Here is a 17,953-nt window from a genome sequence, read left to right on the forward strand (position 1 = left end):
TTCGAAGTAGGACATGTATTCATGATGGATCCTTTTTTTTCTTGGAGAGTCACATTTTTTATTTCTGATACTTTCAATATGCACCTCTCACTCACACATGCACCTCTAACACCTCAAATACTCCAAAACTCTAACTCACATTCACCAACATTTGAACCTCTCTCTACATCCCACGAAGCTCAAGAAACACAAAAATATCCTGAAGAAGATATTCAACCCAGAGCCTACTCAACTCTTTTCCAGCACACCTATCGAATCTCCAGGAATACCGAAGACCCTCTTAACCAACACCGATCGATGTCACCTCGACCAGCTCCCAGATACCAATCACAGTCCCAATCATTATCATTCGTCAACAGCTTCAACAGCGGACGTTGCTCGCGAATCAAAATTAGCAGCCGGGTCGATGGGCATCGGGAGATCGTATCGGAGAAACTTTCTGTTTTCGCGCAATCGATCGTCCCGTCAGCGTGACTAATCGATGACTGCCGCTTGGTGTTTGTAGGAGAACCTGGACAACGCGAAGTACGCGATATCCTTGGCCCGGAAATGCGGCGCGCGCGTGTACGCGCTACCAGAGGACATAACCGAGGTGAAACCGAAGATGGTGATGACGGTGTTCGCCTGCCTGATGGCGATGGACTACATCCCGAATATGGACTCTGTGAAGCAACAGAACAACGTGAACAACGGCCAATAATGTCGCGCCATCCTCGTAACCGCGTCCCGTCACCGTTGTGCGCGAGAACTGTCGACTGAGCCGCGGTTCGCGCCGCGGCGCACCGCGTCTCTTTTGCGAACGTAATAATTGTATATATACCTAGGTTAGGGTAGCTTGTTTTCCAAAATGAAAGATTCTCTATGAGAGAACAGAGAGAGAGAGAGAGAAAGAGGGAGAAGGAAGGGACTTCCTAAGAGGAAACGGATGACGGTATCCTCGGCTTTAGTAGATGTTTCTCGATAAGACGTAATCTTATCGAAGGTTTGAAATATACAGGCTGTTCGGCTACAGGTGGGAGAAAATTTTAGAGGTGATTTTAGATGTCGAGTGAGATAAGAATTTGGAATAATGTGATTGAGAATTTTTTTGATATTGAAGAAAGTAAAAATGGGGAAATTTGATTGAGACTAGGCTGATTGGGTAACACCTTATGGCAAGAGTTAGGCTATGAAAGAGTCATTGTCTGGTTCGAGTATTAGAAAGTTTCACTGAAGGTATGAGGCAAGTAGCTAAAATCGCCACTGGTTTCTTGGATTACTTATTAACTAAGAAACGAAAGCTCAAATGCAATTTCGTTTTTCTTAATTTCTCTCTCACTTGACTGCTAGAAATCCCACCTCTTAAATTTTCTCCCACCTGTAGCCGAACACTCTGCGTGCATGGTTTAGGATATTAGGCAACGCCCCGCGTAGGTCTTGCTAGCGAGCTTCGAGTAAGGATCATAGAAGAATGAGTGAGACTCGATGGATCTTAAAGAAACGTTTCTTTCTACAGTATAGCTCACAAGTTCGAATCAATGTGGGCGTTCCCTGAACAGCGATTGACGTGGTGGGGGAAATTAAGCTCCGCCTTCTGAGTCACGAAACCCCGTCATTTGCTGCACAGAGTCACGTGACTCTGATACACGGAAATAGTGGGGGTATCCCCTAAACGTCCATGACCAGCCAAGCTTGTGAAATGTACTATAGATCGTCGATTGTGCAGGTGTTGAGCGATATGGGATTCTCCTTCTCCAAAGTTTCCACAATCATATCCTTGTCTCGGTCTCCCACATTCGTGACGTGACTTTAGATTTGTATAAATATCGATTTTGTAACAACTCTCTGTCAATGATTGACGTACGGGAGAATAGTCAATGGAGGATCGAGGTATTTGGATCCACTTGTTCACGTACTGGATACACATTAATTAACGACTTCTATCGAATAGTCGGCCGAATTTCTATCTCGTTAAGGTCGATACCGGAAGCTTAACGTCAAACGAAACTAACTAGCGTATACAGGATATACGTGGCTTTCAAATTGTCGATTATATTATATACATATACACTATATTTACATTCTTAAATCATATATTATATATACTTGAGATGTATACACGTATTTGATACTGTGAGCGTGAAATATTGTCATAACTTTACAATGACAATATCCTTAATCAATCAATTGAAAATACGTAAAAGAGATATCGAAACATACAGATGCATTTAATTATCAGGAAAATGAGCAATTACTAGCAAGGTTTTTACACTTGCATGTTCGTCTTTGGATCTTTTTCTAATAACACTTTTACTGTTCATTGGTACTATATACAGGCGAACAGTTTTAAACTCGAACGTAATTAAATTCTAGCATTTTTTAAATCCACGTTTGAATGTGTTGGTGATTGCCAATAGTGAATGAAAAAGAAAACGGAAACGAATTGTTTAACAATAAATGTGCGTGTTACCGGGCTCTTCTGAGTACCAATATCAGTCATTCGTAATCGTTTAATCGTTAAAATGTCATTCGAAGAAGCAGCGATACGAAATCAACGCACAAAGATCATTGTAATCGTGCCATTATTAATATCGGTGCGCAATCGTAATTGGATGTTTACCTAATATGTATTTAACGATCGATAAAGAAAGGAACGTACTTACGCATTTAACGATGTCAGCTCGCGAACGAAACACGTCGCAGATTGCTTTCTTCATACCTTCCGCGGGTAAAACGACGCTGGTTCCTCTTGATCGTACACGCACGGCTCTCTAACGTGTACGTGTGTGTGTTTCTTGAACGAGGTGCATTTAGCCCCCAAGTGTGAGTTACTTTGAATGGAGAGGCGGGAAACGATCGACTGAATTTACGTTAAACGTTGTTTTTAGAGGAAATTTTATATGTTATACTGTTTTGGTAAATGTGCACTGTGTTAGTAGGTATTCGAGAAATTAGGAAAAATACGTGGGGGAAAAAAGATTGTTTTGAATATAGGATCGAGTAATTTGAGTCGAGTTAAATTTGTATTAGGATATTGAACTAAGTGCTCTACTATTTGAGTCGTAGTTCTAAGGATTGTATCGTCCGAGTACAATGAAAAGATCAAGAGGATAATTAATACGAGAGAACTCGAGTACTGGAGTACTTAGGGTGCACAAGTGTCCAGCTCTCTCTGATCAGCCGATGTATTCAAGGAATCAAGTTACTCTGAATATTTAGAAATTCTGAGAGCTCTAGGAGGAAGGATTACACTACGTTGCCAAACGGAGTCTACGTTTAATTATGTCTCAATTAAATTAAGACAAAATACTTAGCTAATTGCTGAAGCATAACGATTAAAGAATTAAGTGTAGGGAGAATTGGATGAACGTGCAATCCACCGATACTGCTTCGAGCATTCCCAAGCATAAAGAAAGACATACACGTTTCTCAATGAAACAGGACACGTTAAACGTTTCCTTGAATTGTTCCACTTAACGTTAATCACGCTGAATATTCCTTTACGTTATCCATTCCACATGGCGATAATATACGACTCGTACCAAGTTGCATTTCTTGCGTCAGGGCGCGAAATTACATTCCCATAGTGTCCTGGTTCGAGGGAATCGAATTCGAACGCTGGAGAGAGCGTTCCTGCGATTTTATGACAATTATCGTGAGTGTCGAGGCACGAACTTTTACGAGGGCCGTTTGCAATCTGCACACTTAGATGTAAGCTTTAGTCACGAGGGTAGAATTCGCTTTGTTCCTTGAAGCAGAGTCGCGATTCAAAAATAATGAAAAAAAGAGAACATACACGAGGGTGGTCATGAATTACACGCTAAAGGTATGAATTTCTTTTTTTTTTAATAAATTCGTCAATCGACTTTAAACATAATGATCGCTGAACTATGAATTATGAGTGCGTACGTTCACATACACACGATATTCTGTGCGTAGATGAACGTGTGGGTCACCGTAGATATATAATTTAATGTATCCGTAATTTAAATAAAAAGAAATTTATCTAATAAGACTCTATTCTACTTTACCACGAAGAAAGATTTTGTTTCATGAAATCTTTGCTAAATTTAAGGTGCATATTCCTTCAGGGGTAAAATTACGTAACTCAGTATTAAGTAGGAAATTAAGTTCATTGTGAAATGGGGTCCTCAGTTTATTTTTTATTAAGATGCAAACAGTGTTCTTTATACAAACGATTGTATTTATGTTAATTTATGTTTAATTAAGGGTAGGTCTTTAGTTTCACGATGGGTTCTTAAAAGAGTAATCGAAGCGCGGTTTATTTCCCCGTAAAGATTCTATCTACATCTGAGTTAGCCAGTATAGCGGTTCTCGATGCTGTAGGGATCTCAGCTAATTCTCGTTTTGCGGCTCGAATGTCCCGTAGGGTTAAACTGATGTATTGCGACATGGCCTTTAGATTATTCATCTTGTCTGATCCCAGAGTACCGACCCTCGTCATCGATGACACGAACTGCACGTCAGACACGAAGATGTGACTAGACGAGCTCTCCTGCAAGAGAGAAAAATAGAATAAGTATGATATTAAAAAATACCAGAAACAATTACTAGATTCACTATTTTACTAAAGGTTATCCAAGGTCAATGAAGGTCATTTAAGGTCATTCAAGGTCCTATGAACTCTTTAAGAACAAATTAATGACTTTCATCATACTTTTTGATTAGGGAGATACAAAATCTGTGTTCAAGATGATTTCATCAGTGATCTGATGCGTTAACGACAGTAACACAGAGAAAAACACCGGTTCCCATTAGATCACCGAAGTTTAGCTACGTTCCGAACGACTAATATACAGATGAGCAATCATCTGTGAAGCTTCGTGTTGTTAACGCATCACTGACTATTTCTTCTTGAAAACACGTAAAACAGTGTTATCTCGATACAAACTCGATGGAACGTTCATGGTTCCTTTTAACTTCAATTCTGTTCAGTTCTCCATACAATCCTACGAGTTAGAATCAGTCAAGGAACTGAAATCCATTTATGAATTAGGCACAAAAAGACGAGTGTATTATGGAATTTGTATCGAAATAACACTGTATCTCTCTTTCACTAAATTTGCAAGCTTGAATCCAGGTCACAATTTCGCCATATTTCTTCAAACAACCAATCATAATCACATCCCTCACTCTCCTATAGAAATCACAATCCCAAAGTCTCTTACTAAATGAGAATTCAGAGCAGACTCCACCACCACGTTGTGTCCATAGGATCCAAAGTAGAAAGATGCATAATAAGTGCAGTTGTTCAGGTTGGTCATCTTCTGGATCACTATAGCCTCTCCTGGTACCTTATTCAGCTGGGGCAGAGACTCTAGCTCATAACGATAGCTCCTCATCTTGTCCATCAGCCCCTTCGAGGGAAAGTGATTTATCCCCATGGAGACCACGCACTGTCCCACTGTTGTATTCTCCATGGTCTCGAACGTTCCATCTGGAACTCCGTTCAAGTCTGCTCCAATGCTCAAACGCTCGGCCAGTAATTTTAGGTCGTTCAAGTTGTCCACGCGAATCTTCTCATGGACCACCAGGTGCTCCACACCGTGCTCGTTGAACTTGATCTCGAAGGGCTCCTCGCTGCACAAGTGCTTGATCTCCTCTTCTGGTATGTCAATCTCGTTGTCGTTGGTCACGTCCATACTCTGCCTTCTGCAGTTGTTCAGGTGACAGTTAAGCTCGTCAGAGCCTTTGGGTCTGCAGAACAGGTTCATGATGGTGTAGTTCGACCTCTGCACCCCGTCGTGGCTCAGCGGGGTCGAGGTGATGTTCATCTTCACGTCGAAGATATACTCTGGTCCATGCTTCCACACGCTGTTGTCGACCGTCACGCGGGCGACTGGAAGAATTGTAGAAATATTGTATTTTCGAGGATACTCCAGATATATTCCAGAATTAAGTTAGCAAGTACTTTGTTCAGTACAGAGCCTTCATTATTGTATACTAATTAGCCTGTTTAAGCACATGTTTTTTAAATTATCTAATTATTAACAACACCCTGTTAACTTCGAAACGTAACGAATGTCACAATTTTTTAACCCGTAATTAGTTATGAATTATCGGGCGCGTAAGTAGTTACTGGCTTGATTAGAGAGATTGAAGATAAGGATGGTTAAATGGAAAATTGGCTTACCGACCTAAGAAGAACGGAATTAATGAGGCGAGCATGTCGCAGCGCTGTTCTCCACTGGTTTAGTTCTCTTCCTCGGCCTGAAGGTCCTTTTATATCACCGATGCACTCCGACGACCTCGTAATTTAATTAAGCTGCCCCGCAACGGGGGGACGTAATTATCATACGACTTCGTGGATAACGCGAATTCTGCAGCCAATGCAGAATGGAGTTCTATTCTATGCACTCCTCCATTTTTACCGATTAATAATTTGCATCTCCGATTTTTCTGTAGAATCACGGTGCAATGTCCCAATTCTCTTTTGTCGTCATTTCTCTGTAAAGCTGCAATGATGGACTATGAGCATCAATTTGCCTTATAGATGATCAAATTCGCTATCTCAACAATTTCACCATTGATTTGACCTCATTTCACAACGAAACCTGACATTACATCTGAAATAATTTGCTAAGGGATGCGAAACGCTTTCTGCTGTACCGATTGTTGTTAATCTAGCGGATTATCAGGGTATTGTGATAATAGAGGGTTTGTCAGAAGAACTTTTTGCGATTCATAGTATCGTTCAGATTATACTCTTGCAAGGATTGTTATTTTTTGTTTATTTAGAGTTCTGATTAATTATACATATATACCTAAGAGTTACAGCAGTCGGGATAACGCTTTTAAAAATGCAAAATACTTAGTTTTAATTCTGTTAGTTATAAAAACTGAGAATCATTCAGATTGTCTATATGTATAAAATTTGCTTTTTTATCAAAAGAAAATAAGATGAAAGAATCAGTACCCATAGCCAGGAGCTTTCAATATGTAGGTATGATATAATTTTATTGATACTCCTCCATGGTACTTATCAACTTATTACAATTATTTCGCTCTTTTGTCACATTTCGCTGCAAACCCCAAAAGATAATACGATCTATCTCAAAAGTTTTGCCTCATCTCTTCATCGTACGGCAGTTTGACCCTCTGCGTCAGGGTCCCAAGGGTTATCTTCTCCTTGGCAGGCCCTATATCTACAAGTTCCACAGTCATGATATCCTGCACGGCGAAACTCTTCTTGCTGTCTGGTTTCTTCATTTTCAAGTGCACCTCTGTCCGGCTTTTGAATATATTTTTACCGATATACTTCTTGTTAATGGATCTCGCCTGAAAAATGGAATAAAATCCACACTTTAGGCCTATACTCTAATTTCAGGTTCAATATTTAATATGTTGCAGGAGTTCTGATCCAGCTGATACGTTCACTGTCATTTATGTATCTAATGAAATTACAATTAGAACCCTAATATACCAACAGTAGTTTAAAAGCACATTTTCGAAACACCAGGAATAATGAAAGGGTTAGAAGGTGCAAAGAACGCGAAAAAGATCATACACGCGTTAGCTGACTTAACACACGCCTGCAACCATAATTTTCAATTTCTACGTACGCTTACGACGTCCTTCAATGTACTAGATATCGATGAGTCTGTTTTCACGCATCCCTTTTCCTCGGTCTTCTTCTCGATAACAATGTATGTACCAGGTTCCTGTCTTCCCAACGGCAACACGTTTAGACTGTAATTGCGTTTCTTCGTTTTGTCTGGCTCGAAGACACCTGTGTCCTCGATTTCCGAAACCGTGAATGTAGTATTGCACTCGCCCAGCACGTATCTCTCTTTCGCCTGGAAAGTAGGGAACGAATCGACTTTAAGCTCCAGGTCAGTCCCAATGCTCAACTCCTTCGCGATTTTTCTGATGTCGTTAATTTGCTTAGTGGTGACGTCGTCTGGGAACATCAGGAATTCGATTCCACGGCGGCTGAACATCATTAGGAAGGGTCGTTCGAATTCGGTCTCGTGCGAGCCGTCTACCAATATTCTTTCGAAACGACAATGCATAGTACGGAACACACGTTGTTGGCACTTCATTATTGCAGTCGCGTTTGTTTCGTAGAAGGGCTCTTGGAACACGTCCATGGACACCAAGTAAGACATATTTACGTGGAAGGTGAATTCCGGACCATTGACCCATTCCTGAGTCTTGTTCACTGTCACGTTAGCCGCTGGAAAAGCAGAATGATTCACGAAATCGGTTCAGTTCAGAATGAACCACGCTACATACGGAGGAGATTATTCTGGCGAGTCAGTGGAAACTAGAAAGGATAGTGAAATAATGAAAGACTTTTGTGGAGGGTGGTCCTTTCGATTGGAGACTTAGCAGCGCGGTCACAAAATTTGTTTGTATAGAGGGTGTTCTACAAGAGATGTTACAAATTTTAAAGGGGGTGATTGCTGGAATAAGGCAGAAATCAAGAATGAGAATACTGTGTTTGAAGCTTTGCTTTCAGATTATGAATTGTCGCAAACGCGCCTCGAATTCGCGTGAAGCGTGTCTGACTTGAAACTCATTCTACTACCGGCGCCCATTAGTCAGGTCAGACAGAGCGATGTCAGTAGAATCAGTCGTAAGTCAGACACTTTCACGTGTATTTTAGGCGAATTAAATCGTGTGTGTCTATATGACCCATATTTTTTTCTACTACTGCACCTAGAATGACATTGAAAGTCTAATTAACGAAACACTTAAAAAGAAGAAACAAAAATAAAAGGTGCTAAAAGAGATCAGTTGGTCACAGAAGGGTTAAAATCGGAGAGGCTATCTTTCTACACTATGATAAATGAAAAATTCTAGATTTCGTTTCGAAGTGTAAGATGGATTTTTAAAAACACTATTTAGATCTGAAAAGGTCATTCCTGAAGAGATCCATTAAAGACACCTCCGCGTGCAAAGAACAATTTACGAACTAAACATCATGCTTTTCAAGGAAGCATTGCATACTGAAATTTTGAGATGCTTTCTGAACAATTGCAGTCGTTTCATGCCAATGTGAGAGTTTCCCGAAATTTAGGCTATGATTAAGATTAATTGGCTTACCGACCTAGAAATAAGGGGATTACAGCGAAGAACATGTTGTTTAGCTACGTGTTGCGTGCTTAGGTACGGAATTGTCCTCGTTGCAGTTGAAAGCTCCTTTATAGTGGTGACCACAGTGGGAAGATTACTAAGCGCGTCAGTTTCCCCTTCGACTGCGCTTGCGTCTGTTAATTTAACGTAATCCTCATCTACGAGGTAGTTGAACACAAGCATACGCGCGCAAGCGCGCCTCCGCACGAGTGTAACGCGTGCACATTCCCACGTTTTGACTTCGACGCTATTCGAACGTGGCCATTGACCTACCACAGAGAATCCTTTGATGAGCCGATGATTCCTTTTTGGTCCCAAAGCGTTGGATTTTGTAGAGAGTGTGTAGCTACAGATAAAGAAAAATTTCAAGGGATGATCCTAGATATCAAAATAAGACAAAAATGAAGAATAGTGAAATTCTGTTCGAAGTTTCATTTTTTAATTATAAGCATTCAATGAAAGCAATTATTATCATAGTCACTGGCATAAGAGCATTTAGAGGGTGTAGCCAAACATCTTGTGAGTTCTGCTCGAACTTAGATTGAGATGTTCATTTTTCTTTCTTTTTTATGTATTTATTTTCTGAAGAATTAGAGTATCACTTCACTTCAGTTCATTTCAATCGAAAGAAAATTATTCCATTATCAGTGTCACCTATTGCTGGCCGCGGAATTAGCGCGTACACTTTGATGCTTCAACGAGAGTAATCTGTACTGTGAATGGCTCCTGTTGCCGAAGTGTTATTCTATTAAATTTGTTACGCAGTTAGTGCGAGAGGTCACTCCTGTCCCGTGCAAATTACTGTTTTCTAAGCTGCTCAAACGTTTGGCCGAACCTGCAACCTCTTTCACCTAATATATTCGGTTATTTTATTGATTAAAAATGAATGTTACAGTTTAGCACGTAAGATATTATTATATTCATCAAAGTCAGTAGATTTTAAAATTAAAAATAAATGCTGACAGAAGTAAATCGAATGGTACAATTTTTCATTGCACAATTGAAGTCGTGGCTTGCAGCAGAACAACCTCAAGCGGGATTGCGTTAGTATAATTGAATAGAATGCCCTATCTCAAAGGGGCTACGTCAAACACGTTAATATTATCATACATATATGTATACTGTTACAATCAGACAGATGATCTATTGTAATAGTATTCTTTTATGGAGTCATAATAGATACCCACGCATGGCAAAACTAATCGCATATTGACTTCATTGCGATCATGCTGCCTTCCGCTGGGAAGCACGCAACGTCTTACTACATGATTGTCTTACCATTAAGAGTACAACTTGAGTAATCAACTTTACAATAGAGCACGAAAAATAGGATCTTTTCTCTCAAAATATTTCGTTCTATCAATAACAGACTTGATTAAAGGACCTGGAAAATCCACTTCGATTTGTCTCTGATTCTTGAGTCCTTCAAGTCACGTATCATACCACCTAAGTAGATTTATCTGTTCTATGTCAGCCTAGTTGGTCGTTTAAAATATCAACTGTTTCACTGAGACACATTTCAAATGAACTTCAACGCGTATTCCTTAATATTATCGTATAATCTGTTGCAATTAGGGGCCAGCAAACAATGTGAGATGGGTTTAAAAAATTAGATGAATTTTAGAAAGCCTTATTTTTTATTCAGAATATTCCTTCCCTTTATGCTTCTTCAGGGATACGCTCGAGGCTCATATATGCGTACAAACTTGTCGACGCAGGGTTCCAAATCTCTGGCAAGGGAGTTCGAGCAGGATTAACACTCTTCAAAGTTAAGCTTATTTTTTGGTAAAGTTGCATTGTCCTAGGCTTATCCAGGGTCCTCATCACCCCTGTGTTTTCAGTGTATGAGTGCAACTCGTTTTGTGAGATGCTTATGTGGCTGTTCGACGTGGTCTAGAAACAAACATGTAGAATATTAATAAAATATCAATTATTCTAGTATTTAGTAAATAGGATAACTTGTCTAGAATGAAATATTTTAGAAAAAATCCAGGATCTCACCATATCCATGAAGGTAGTCTTATTTCCAAGGCTGAAGTCCTCATGGTTACCAAAGAAGTAGATTTTTCTGTTAGGACATTTTTTCGGGTGTCTGATTTTCTCAATCTTAAGGGCCGCTCTATCTAAGGATACAATATCAGGCCTCTCTGGCTCGAAAACAATCTCCATGTCCTCGTTTTCTGTACTTTCTCTATTGTACCCTGTCCTCCACATCTTGATCTCCACTTCGCAGTAGCCAATGCTGGAGTTCTCCATGGTAATGAGTCGCTGATGTCCCTTTTCCAGCTCAAAGCCAACGTTCATTTGGCCCACGATGGTCCTTATCATGTCCAGCCTCCATCTCGGTATGTTTCTCGAGACGACTAGGTTTTCGATGCCTCTCGAGTTGAATCTAATCTCAAAGGGGTCTGCGTTGATGAATCTATCGCTGACAGGCACGAAATTCCTCGCGTTCGAACATCTGTCGTCTTCTGGGTCTGGTCTGACTATTTTGCCATTGACGAAACGACAGTTGAGCGTGTCGCTGCCTCTGGGTCTGCATTTTAACTCGGACGCGATCATGGAGCAGAAATTGTCCTTCTCGTGAACGATATTGGCCAGAGACATGTTCACCAGGACGTCGTAAGTGGATTCAGGACCATATCGTTGCCAGTCGGACTCCGAATACTCATCGACGGCCACGCGTGCGGCTGAAATGGCAAACAGCATCGTTAAACTGCGGCTAAGGGATAGATCAAATGTGCCGACAGAGCCCTGGATGCAGCCGCCTTTGATTTGGATCCTATTATTGCATTTAGGGCCATTGCGTGCGGAACCGATGCTCAGTGAGTGACCTCTCATCGAGGCTAGCTTATTAATCCTTGTGCTGGACAACTGCGTCGCTTCTGTTCTTTGGCTTTGAATGTACAGAGTGTTTTTTAAGTATTTAAATATTTAACTTTTCAAATATTCAAATTTTTAACGTTACAAATTTTCAAATATTCAAATTTTTAAATTTTTAAATATTCAAATATTTAAATTTTCAAATTTTTAAATTTTCAAATATTCAAATATTCAAATTTTCTAATTTCTGTAATCCATATATATATCGCACATTTATTGATCTGAATTTACTAAAACCAAAAGTAAGAAAACGCAAGTGGATAAGTGTACCGTAAAAAAAACAAATTCGAGTGTTCTCTCACTTGTGCACCGCAATGAACGTTAATACGTATGTATCTCCTTGGACACGTGTCGAGACCTCTCGTGTTCGCGATATGACCTGCTTTCAAAGCCCCTCGCTTGCAATCGAGGACTATTTTATCGGAAAAGTTTGATCAATTTTTATGTCAACGGGAGACTATAGGAAAACAGTAAATTGATCATTAAGCAATATCATGGATAGGGGAAAATGAAAATGGTAATTAAATAAAACAGTAACGGGGATGAAATTCGCGAAGTTCCAGAAAATCGAAATTACAAAACTCGTTTGAAAGCTACATGAAAAGTATGAAAATCGTGAATGTATTATATGTCAAAAATAGAAGAAAAATAGCAAGCACTTTGGTATTTTATCATACAATTTTTATAAAATGAACCAGACTGATATAAAGCAAGTTATTAAAATAATGTAAGTTACGTACCCAACAAAAATGGTAGAATTATTACCAACATCTCTGTCAGCTTCTATCGGTACGACTGATGTGACAGTCTTCCCTCTGTCTTCTCTTTATACGACAGATAACTTGATTCATTACCGTCTCCTTGAAAACAATTTCATTAACAACTGCTTCCGTGCGGATCGTGGTTCCTGCACAGATCTTCCATATCGTTTCGCACGTTTAATCTCATTTTCCTTAGCTTTAATAAAGACACGCCTTGAAGATTCTAATCTTGGTCGCTACTGTCCTCTGTTGAGGAATAACCAAGGGAGGTCACAGAGAAAATAAAATATGTATGAATTATTATTGTATGTAGAAGATTCTGATAGAAACTAATAGACTTTTTAAACGAATAGTGTCTGGCCTATGTAGCGAGGGAATTGCAAATTTAACTAATTCCTGGAAATTCAGGCATCCAGAGAGATCGCTACCTGTCAGAGGACTGTTAATTATTTGCCTCGGTTTCAGCGTATTCATGGTTGCGCAGTGATTGAATTAAAAGTGAGGATGCATTGTTGTGGTATGCATTCTCATCGCTAATAGAGTGCGGATGCACCATGTAATGAAACCTCTCGCATTTCAATCTGGTTAACTAAATCATTCGATGCATCTTGAGATTAAATTGGAGGTCGTTTCTAGTCTCTTTATTAAATAAATAATACCTCTCACTGTTATGTGGTAAATTGACAGTAATTACATTTAATAAGGACGGGAATATAAGATAACTAACATCTTTCATTTCAAGTTTACTTTATTTTGTAATATAACAAAGTGTATAACACTTACAAATATTAAATATTACTATACTGCGTTTAAATAATGCAATGAACTGCATAAATTCCTTAAACTCTATAATTTAATCTATACTAATTAGGGAGAGGGCAAAATGTACAAACAAATAATATCTTTATTATTTACAATTCACAGAGTCATATAGTACTTCAGTTACAAACTGTTTGCAACGATAATAATAGCATCAATTTATTTACAATATCCCCTGATTACTCCTCCATTGAAGAATCGTCTTCCTGCGAATTTTCCATCATTCGTGTTCCTATGTATACTCCTGTTATCTCGGGGTCTTTCACTTCTGGCGGTGGTCCTTTCGCTGGCAAAATCGACTCCAACCTCAAGCTTATATTTTCATATAACGTTATCTTCTCGGACGCATGTCCCATCGTTATAACATTCTGGGTTTGAGAGACAAATTCGGAGAGCGAGATCAATAGGTTGCTTTCCGCTGAAATCTAGAACAAAAAGAATTTATCATTAGTAAAAGTACTCTATACCTTCTAATATCGATGACACTTTTGCAAAATACCCTTTGGTTACCCTAAGCTTGTGGGAAACCTGGTAACTGGGCCATCTGGATATCAGAAATATCTTCTTATACAATGAATTATAAATATAATGTTTCTTTGCTATATTTTAGATATCGATCCACATTTGTCTCATCAAAAATTGAAACTAAACTCTTATAAGACAGCAGGACTTCAGGAATCAGCTCTTCATCTCTTTCATGATACGTTTACTAAAGTTCATTGGACTATCATTAAATTAGGGATGGAATTTCACTCACCGTTCTACTAGTCTTACTAATCCTACACCCTAGACACTTGATTTAGCCCACTTAGCAGGCTTGTCAAAGAGTTCCTAGCCGAGAGGGCCCCCACATATTCCTTAACAAGATATTCATAGGCGAATTTAGTGTCTGTGGAACGTGCAGGGGATTCGCTTCCCCTCTCAGCCAGGAATTCTCCGGCAACCCTGCCCCCCAAACGCAGCAGTCAGATACTCACAAGACTAGACATATCATTGTTGTTCTGTTTGCTATCAGTCGCGCTGCCAAAGAAGTAGGGCACTTTGTACTCGCACTTGTACAGCATCCTGTACTTCCAAATCGCTATCACCTCGCCCTCGTTCGCGTCGTACTCTGTCCGCAGCACGTAGTCGCGCCTCACGTCCAGCCCGTATTGGTCCACGTTTCCACGCTTCACAGAGTAGATCGTCTCGCACTCCCCGTGCGTGAAGTTCTCTGCCAGAGGTGTCCAGTTCATTTGCTCGATGTTAGCCATGCGGACGATCCCTCCGACGTCGAGCTGGCCGACTATCAGCCGAATCATGTCCAACTCCCGCGGCTGTATATTCTCATTCACCACGAGACTCTCCAGCCCCTGCCAGTCCCTCGAGAACTTGATCTCGAACTGATCCTGGTGGATCTCATACGCCTGCTGCCTGTTGGCCGTGTTCTCGAGGGTCCCAAGCTTGTAGGGGTCGAGGCTGTCGGTGAAGAAGCTGTCCGCCTGGGAGTCCTGGAAGTGGCAGCTGAGCACGTCCAACTGCTTCTGCTGGCAGACCAGCTTCGAGGTGACGTACAGGCGAATGCTGGAGTAGCTGTCTTCGGGAATGGCCACCGAATTCACTTGGACGTTGAAGGTGAACTCCGACCCTTGGCTCCATGGCTTGTCCACGGTCAGGTGCGCGTCTGAAAAACGTGTAGGATCACAGACCTCACTGGCTACGCGACCATGCTCCACGTTGTCGCGTGAACGTGAACATTATCGCGCGACACAGTCGCACGTGCACCGCGAATTGAATGATTGGACCGTCTGAATAGACGATTAGAGGTAGCCTGGTGCTCCTCGATTTGTGTCACGCGGACACACCTCGTGTTAGCTCCTTTATAGTTTTGACTTTTCGAGCTATGGTCTGTGCTCTGGCTCCAGCGCGTCCAGAGACGACGAGGATCGCGCGGTAGCGAGACCTGCGCAGGATTAGGGGATTCTTCGTGGACTTGCGTGGTACCAGCACGATTTTACGCGCGCCATACCGAAAAGTTGCTTACCTAGGAAAAATGGGATCACGTGTAGCACTAGATGGTACATGCTGACACCGTGCAACGTTCTACTTTAGTGGTGGAACCGACCAGGGGCCCCTCTTATACCGTGGCTAAACTGCACTACTGACCTCTTCTTACGATTAGCCGACTCCCATTTATCGGAGCCAGCTCTCTCTTTCCAGGGGAGGAAAATAAAGTGTGCAGGAGGATTGATAGGTTTTGGGGGATCGATAGGGCTGGGATGATGCCAGGGGAGTTCACTTGATACGGCTTTTCGAAACTGATTAGCAATTGCATCGAGTGTCAATGGCCGTTTATGTCGCAGTATGTCGGTGTAGTTGAGTTAAGCCTGCTTGCGTTTGGCTATTGCTTTATTACTTTGAACTATGATAGTTTCATTATGATGGATCGTAATCAGATGACTTTAGTCTCAAGCACGTCAGATATTTGTTTACTGATGTGCTTGTAGCTCATTCTTAGAAAGGAAAATTGATTTCCGAAGTTAAATATCATGAATCGAAACGAAACTTTCCTTGTTGAGTCGAGTGATTTGTTAATTAAATGAGTCAATTAAACTTCGCGCTAACTGAGTCTTAAAATCGATAAATTATGCAGCTCGATGCGTCTTCGCTTCAAGGTAAATGCACAGTCAGAATTTCAAGAAACGAAATTGTATCCGTGTTTGGACTAATTATCATTAAGTTGGAACATTTTCCTTATTAATTGATTTACACGAAACAACCTTTACTCATGAATTTGTACTGCTTTAAAAAATAATTAAGGACAAATTAATCTACTCTGCTAAATTCAATTTTTAAATCGAATTGCAAAAGTTAGATCTTAGAGTACAAAAGTACAGTGTAATTTAGCCACTTCAACTCGGTGAGCTAGCTTACCTCTAATTATTCTCACATTTCCAGAGTCAAGATCACGCGTTGATCATGAATCTCTACAGCAATCCATTCCTTTATAGATACACATTTCTGGGTAGATGAATATTTGTATAAGGGATCGACTTATCAGTCATAGAGTTAACTGATTGCAGTGGGACGTGACGAGATGGTTGGAAATCGGGTCACTGGTGGTTCTCGTACCACGAACAACTTTTCGACAAATGATCGGGGAGAGATTTGGTGTCAACGTGTTTTAACTCGTTACAGCTTGACCCGTCCTTCGTGAACCATTGATGATACCGACAATAACCGGTCACAAGTACCAATCGAGCAATCGCAGGGGGCTTTAACTGACCTAGGAGACACCACTTGGAATAAACTTCGTATCATTCTTGGCGTTTCAGTCGAAGACAAGTTGACTCTCCTCTTTGGAAAAGAAACTTGCTTAGAATCGTTTATCTATCTTGAAGACTTCTAAGAGGACCGATAAGGTGATGGTATTAAATACTTTTCAATATTCCTTCTAATGTAGTCGTATTGAGACGCGATCAACATTTGCAAAGTACTTTTGGTAATTTTTCATTAACGTAATCCTAAATCAAATGATACTTAATGAGCGATTAGGTACTCATTCGTCTATCTACAAATTAGTCTATCGCCAAGAGCAGGTGTGCGCTCGACTGTGTAATTAACGTGCACACCAATCATTCCGACCGAGCGTGTAATTTGCAGTATTTGCACCCTATTCGATTTGATAAGTGGATCAGTTTAGTGCTGGAGATTCAATTTTACTAAAGTTCTGGGACTGCAAATAAGAAACTGAACAGTAGTTGCAAGGAAAAGGAAAAACGAGTGGGCGGAGGATAATCAAGATGCATCAGTTATAAGAACCTTGAAAATGACATTTATCTCGTAGAGCAGAGAGAGTAATTTTGTCATTGTCGCGTTGATCAGCTGCAATGATCTCGTCTGCAATTCTAAATTAGATGACGTCAATAGTTAGTGTAATAATAGACGAAACAATGGCATTTTTCCGTAAATATTTGGAAAATTGTTTAGTCCTGAGTACCGTGTGAATGATGCTTACTGAATTTAGTAGTATTCTCTTTTGCAGTGGAAGGATCCTTAGATATTTTAAGCGCAAACTTTCTGAATCTTACCTCTGTTATTGAAGAATTGTTAAATGAAATTGAAATAATGAAATATTTTTGTGGACAAAGTACTCGACTGATCTAATTGCAATGCTCAGTAAATACATTTGTTAAATATTTTGTAAATAAGAAAATTCATTTTGCCCTAAGCCAGTATAGCCATCTGGCGAATCGAAAGCAAAACTAAAAATGTGATCGACGCGCTCGTCGGTCGATACAAGTCCTAGTAATGTACTTTTACAATTGGTTCATAGGTAGCAGCTCTAGAGCCTATATTGCTTTTTCATTTTTGAAATAAACTTTGTAGCGTCTATTTGTCGCGAGCATATTATCGTACTGCGATTATCTGCT

The 17,953-nt window shown here is 40.3% G+C and overlaps 5 protein-coding genes across 5 annotated transcripts in view; 1 reads left to right on the forward strand and 4 right to left on the reverse strand.

Moving 5' to 3' along the window:
* Fim (plastin-2 fimbrin) overlaps positions 1-3,992 on the forward strand; it is a 30,329-nt gene extending 26,337 nt beyond the window's left edge. The window contains exon 4 of the mRNA XM_076379710.1: positions 506-3,992. Within this exon, the coding sequence (XP_076235825.1) occupies positions 506-700 (195 nt within the window). The 3' untranslated portion in view covers positions 701-3,992. The remainder of the gene's footprint in view (positions 1-505) is intronic.
* Positions 3,993-4,122: 130 nt separating this feature from the next.
* On the reverse strand, positions 4,123-6,360 carry LOC143180172 (uncharacterized). The gene is made up of 3 exons (XM_076379711.1): positions 6,138-6,360; positions 5,169-5,839; positions 4,123-4,495 (listed from the first exon to the last, which is right to left on the reverse strand). The coding sequence occupies exons 1-3, from the start codon at positions 6,166-6,168 to the stop codon at positions 4,262-4,264; spliced, it is 936 nt and encodes a 311-aa protein (XP_076235826.1). The 5' UTR covers positions 6,169-6,360; the 3' UTR covers positions 4,123-4,261.
* A 354-nt stretch (positions 6,361-6,714) lies between these two features.
* Positions 6,715-9,213, reverse strand: LOC143180262 (uncharacterized). The gene is made up of 3 exons (XM_076379863.1): positions 9,053-9,213; positions 7,563-8,176; positions 6,715-7,278 (listed from the first exon to the last, which is right to left on the reverse strand). Exons 1-3 carry the CDS (start codon positions 9,081-9,083, stop codon positions 7,054-7,056), a joined length of 870 nt encoding a protein of 289 aa, XP_076235978.1. The 5' UTR covers positions 9,084-9,213; the 3' UTR covers positions 6,715-7,053.
* Positions 9,214-9,973: 760 nt separating this feature from the next.
* Positions 9,974-12,856, reverse strand: LOC143180261 (vitellogenin). Its single transcript, XM_076379862.1, has 3 exons — positions 12,702-12,856; positions 11,080-11,768; positions 9,974-10,971 (listed from the first exon to the last, which is right to left on the reverse strand). Exons 1-3 carry the CDS (start codon positions 12,730-12,732, stop codon positions 10,738-10,740), a joined length of 954 nt encoding a protein of 317 aa, XP_076235977.1. The 5' UTR covers positions 12,733-12,856; the 3' UTR covers positions 9,974-10,737.
* Positions 12,857-13,608: 752 nt separating this feature from the next.
* On the reverse strand, positions 13,609-15,721 carry LOC143180377 (uncharacterized). Its single transcript, XM_076380064.1, has 3 exons — positions 15,565-15,721; positions 14,519-15,204; positions 13,609-13,966 (listed from the first exon to the last, which is right to left on the reverse strand). Exons 1-3 carry the CDS (start codon positions 15,602-15,604, stop codon positions 13,721-13,723), a joined length of 972 nt encoding a protein of 323 aa, XP_076236179.1. The 5' UTR covers positions 15,605-15,721; the 3' UTR covers positions 13,609-13,720.
* Between the last annotated feature and the right edge of the window lie 2,232 nt (positions 15,722-17,953).

This window comes from Calliopsis andreniformis, chromosome 6 (assembly GCF_051401765.1).
Source record: "Calliopsis andreniformis isolate RMS-2024a chromosome 6, iyCalAndr_principal, whole genome shotgun sequence".
Lineage (NCBI taxonomy): Eukaryota > Metazoa > Arthropoda > Insecta > Hymenoptera > Andrenidae > Calliopsis > Calliopsis andreniformis.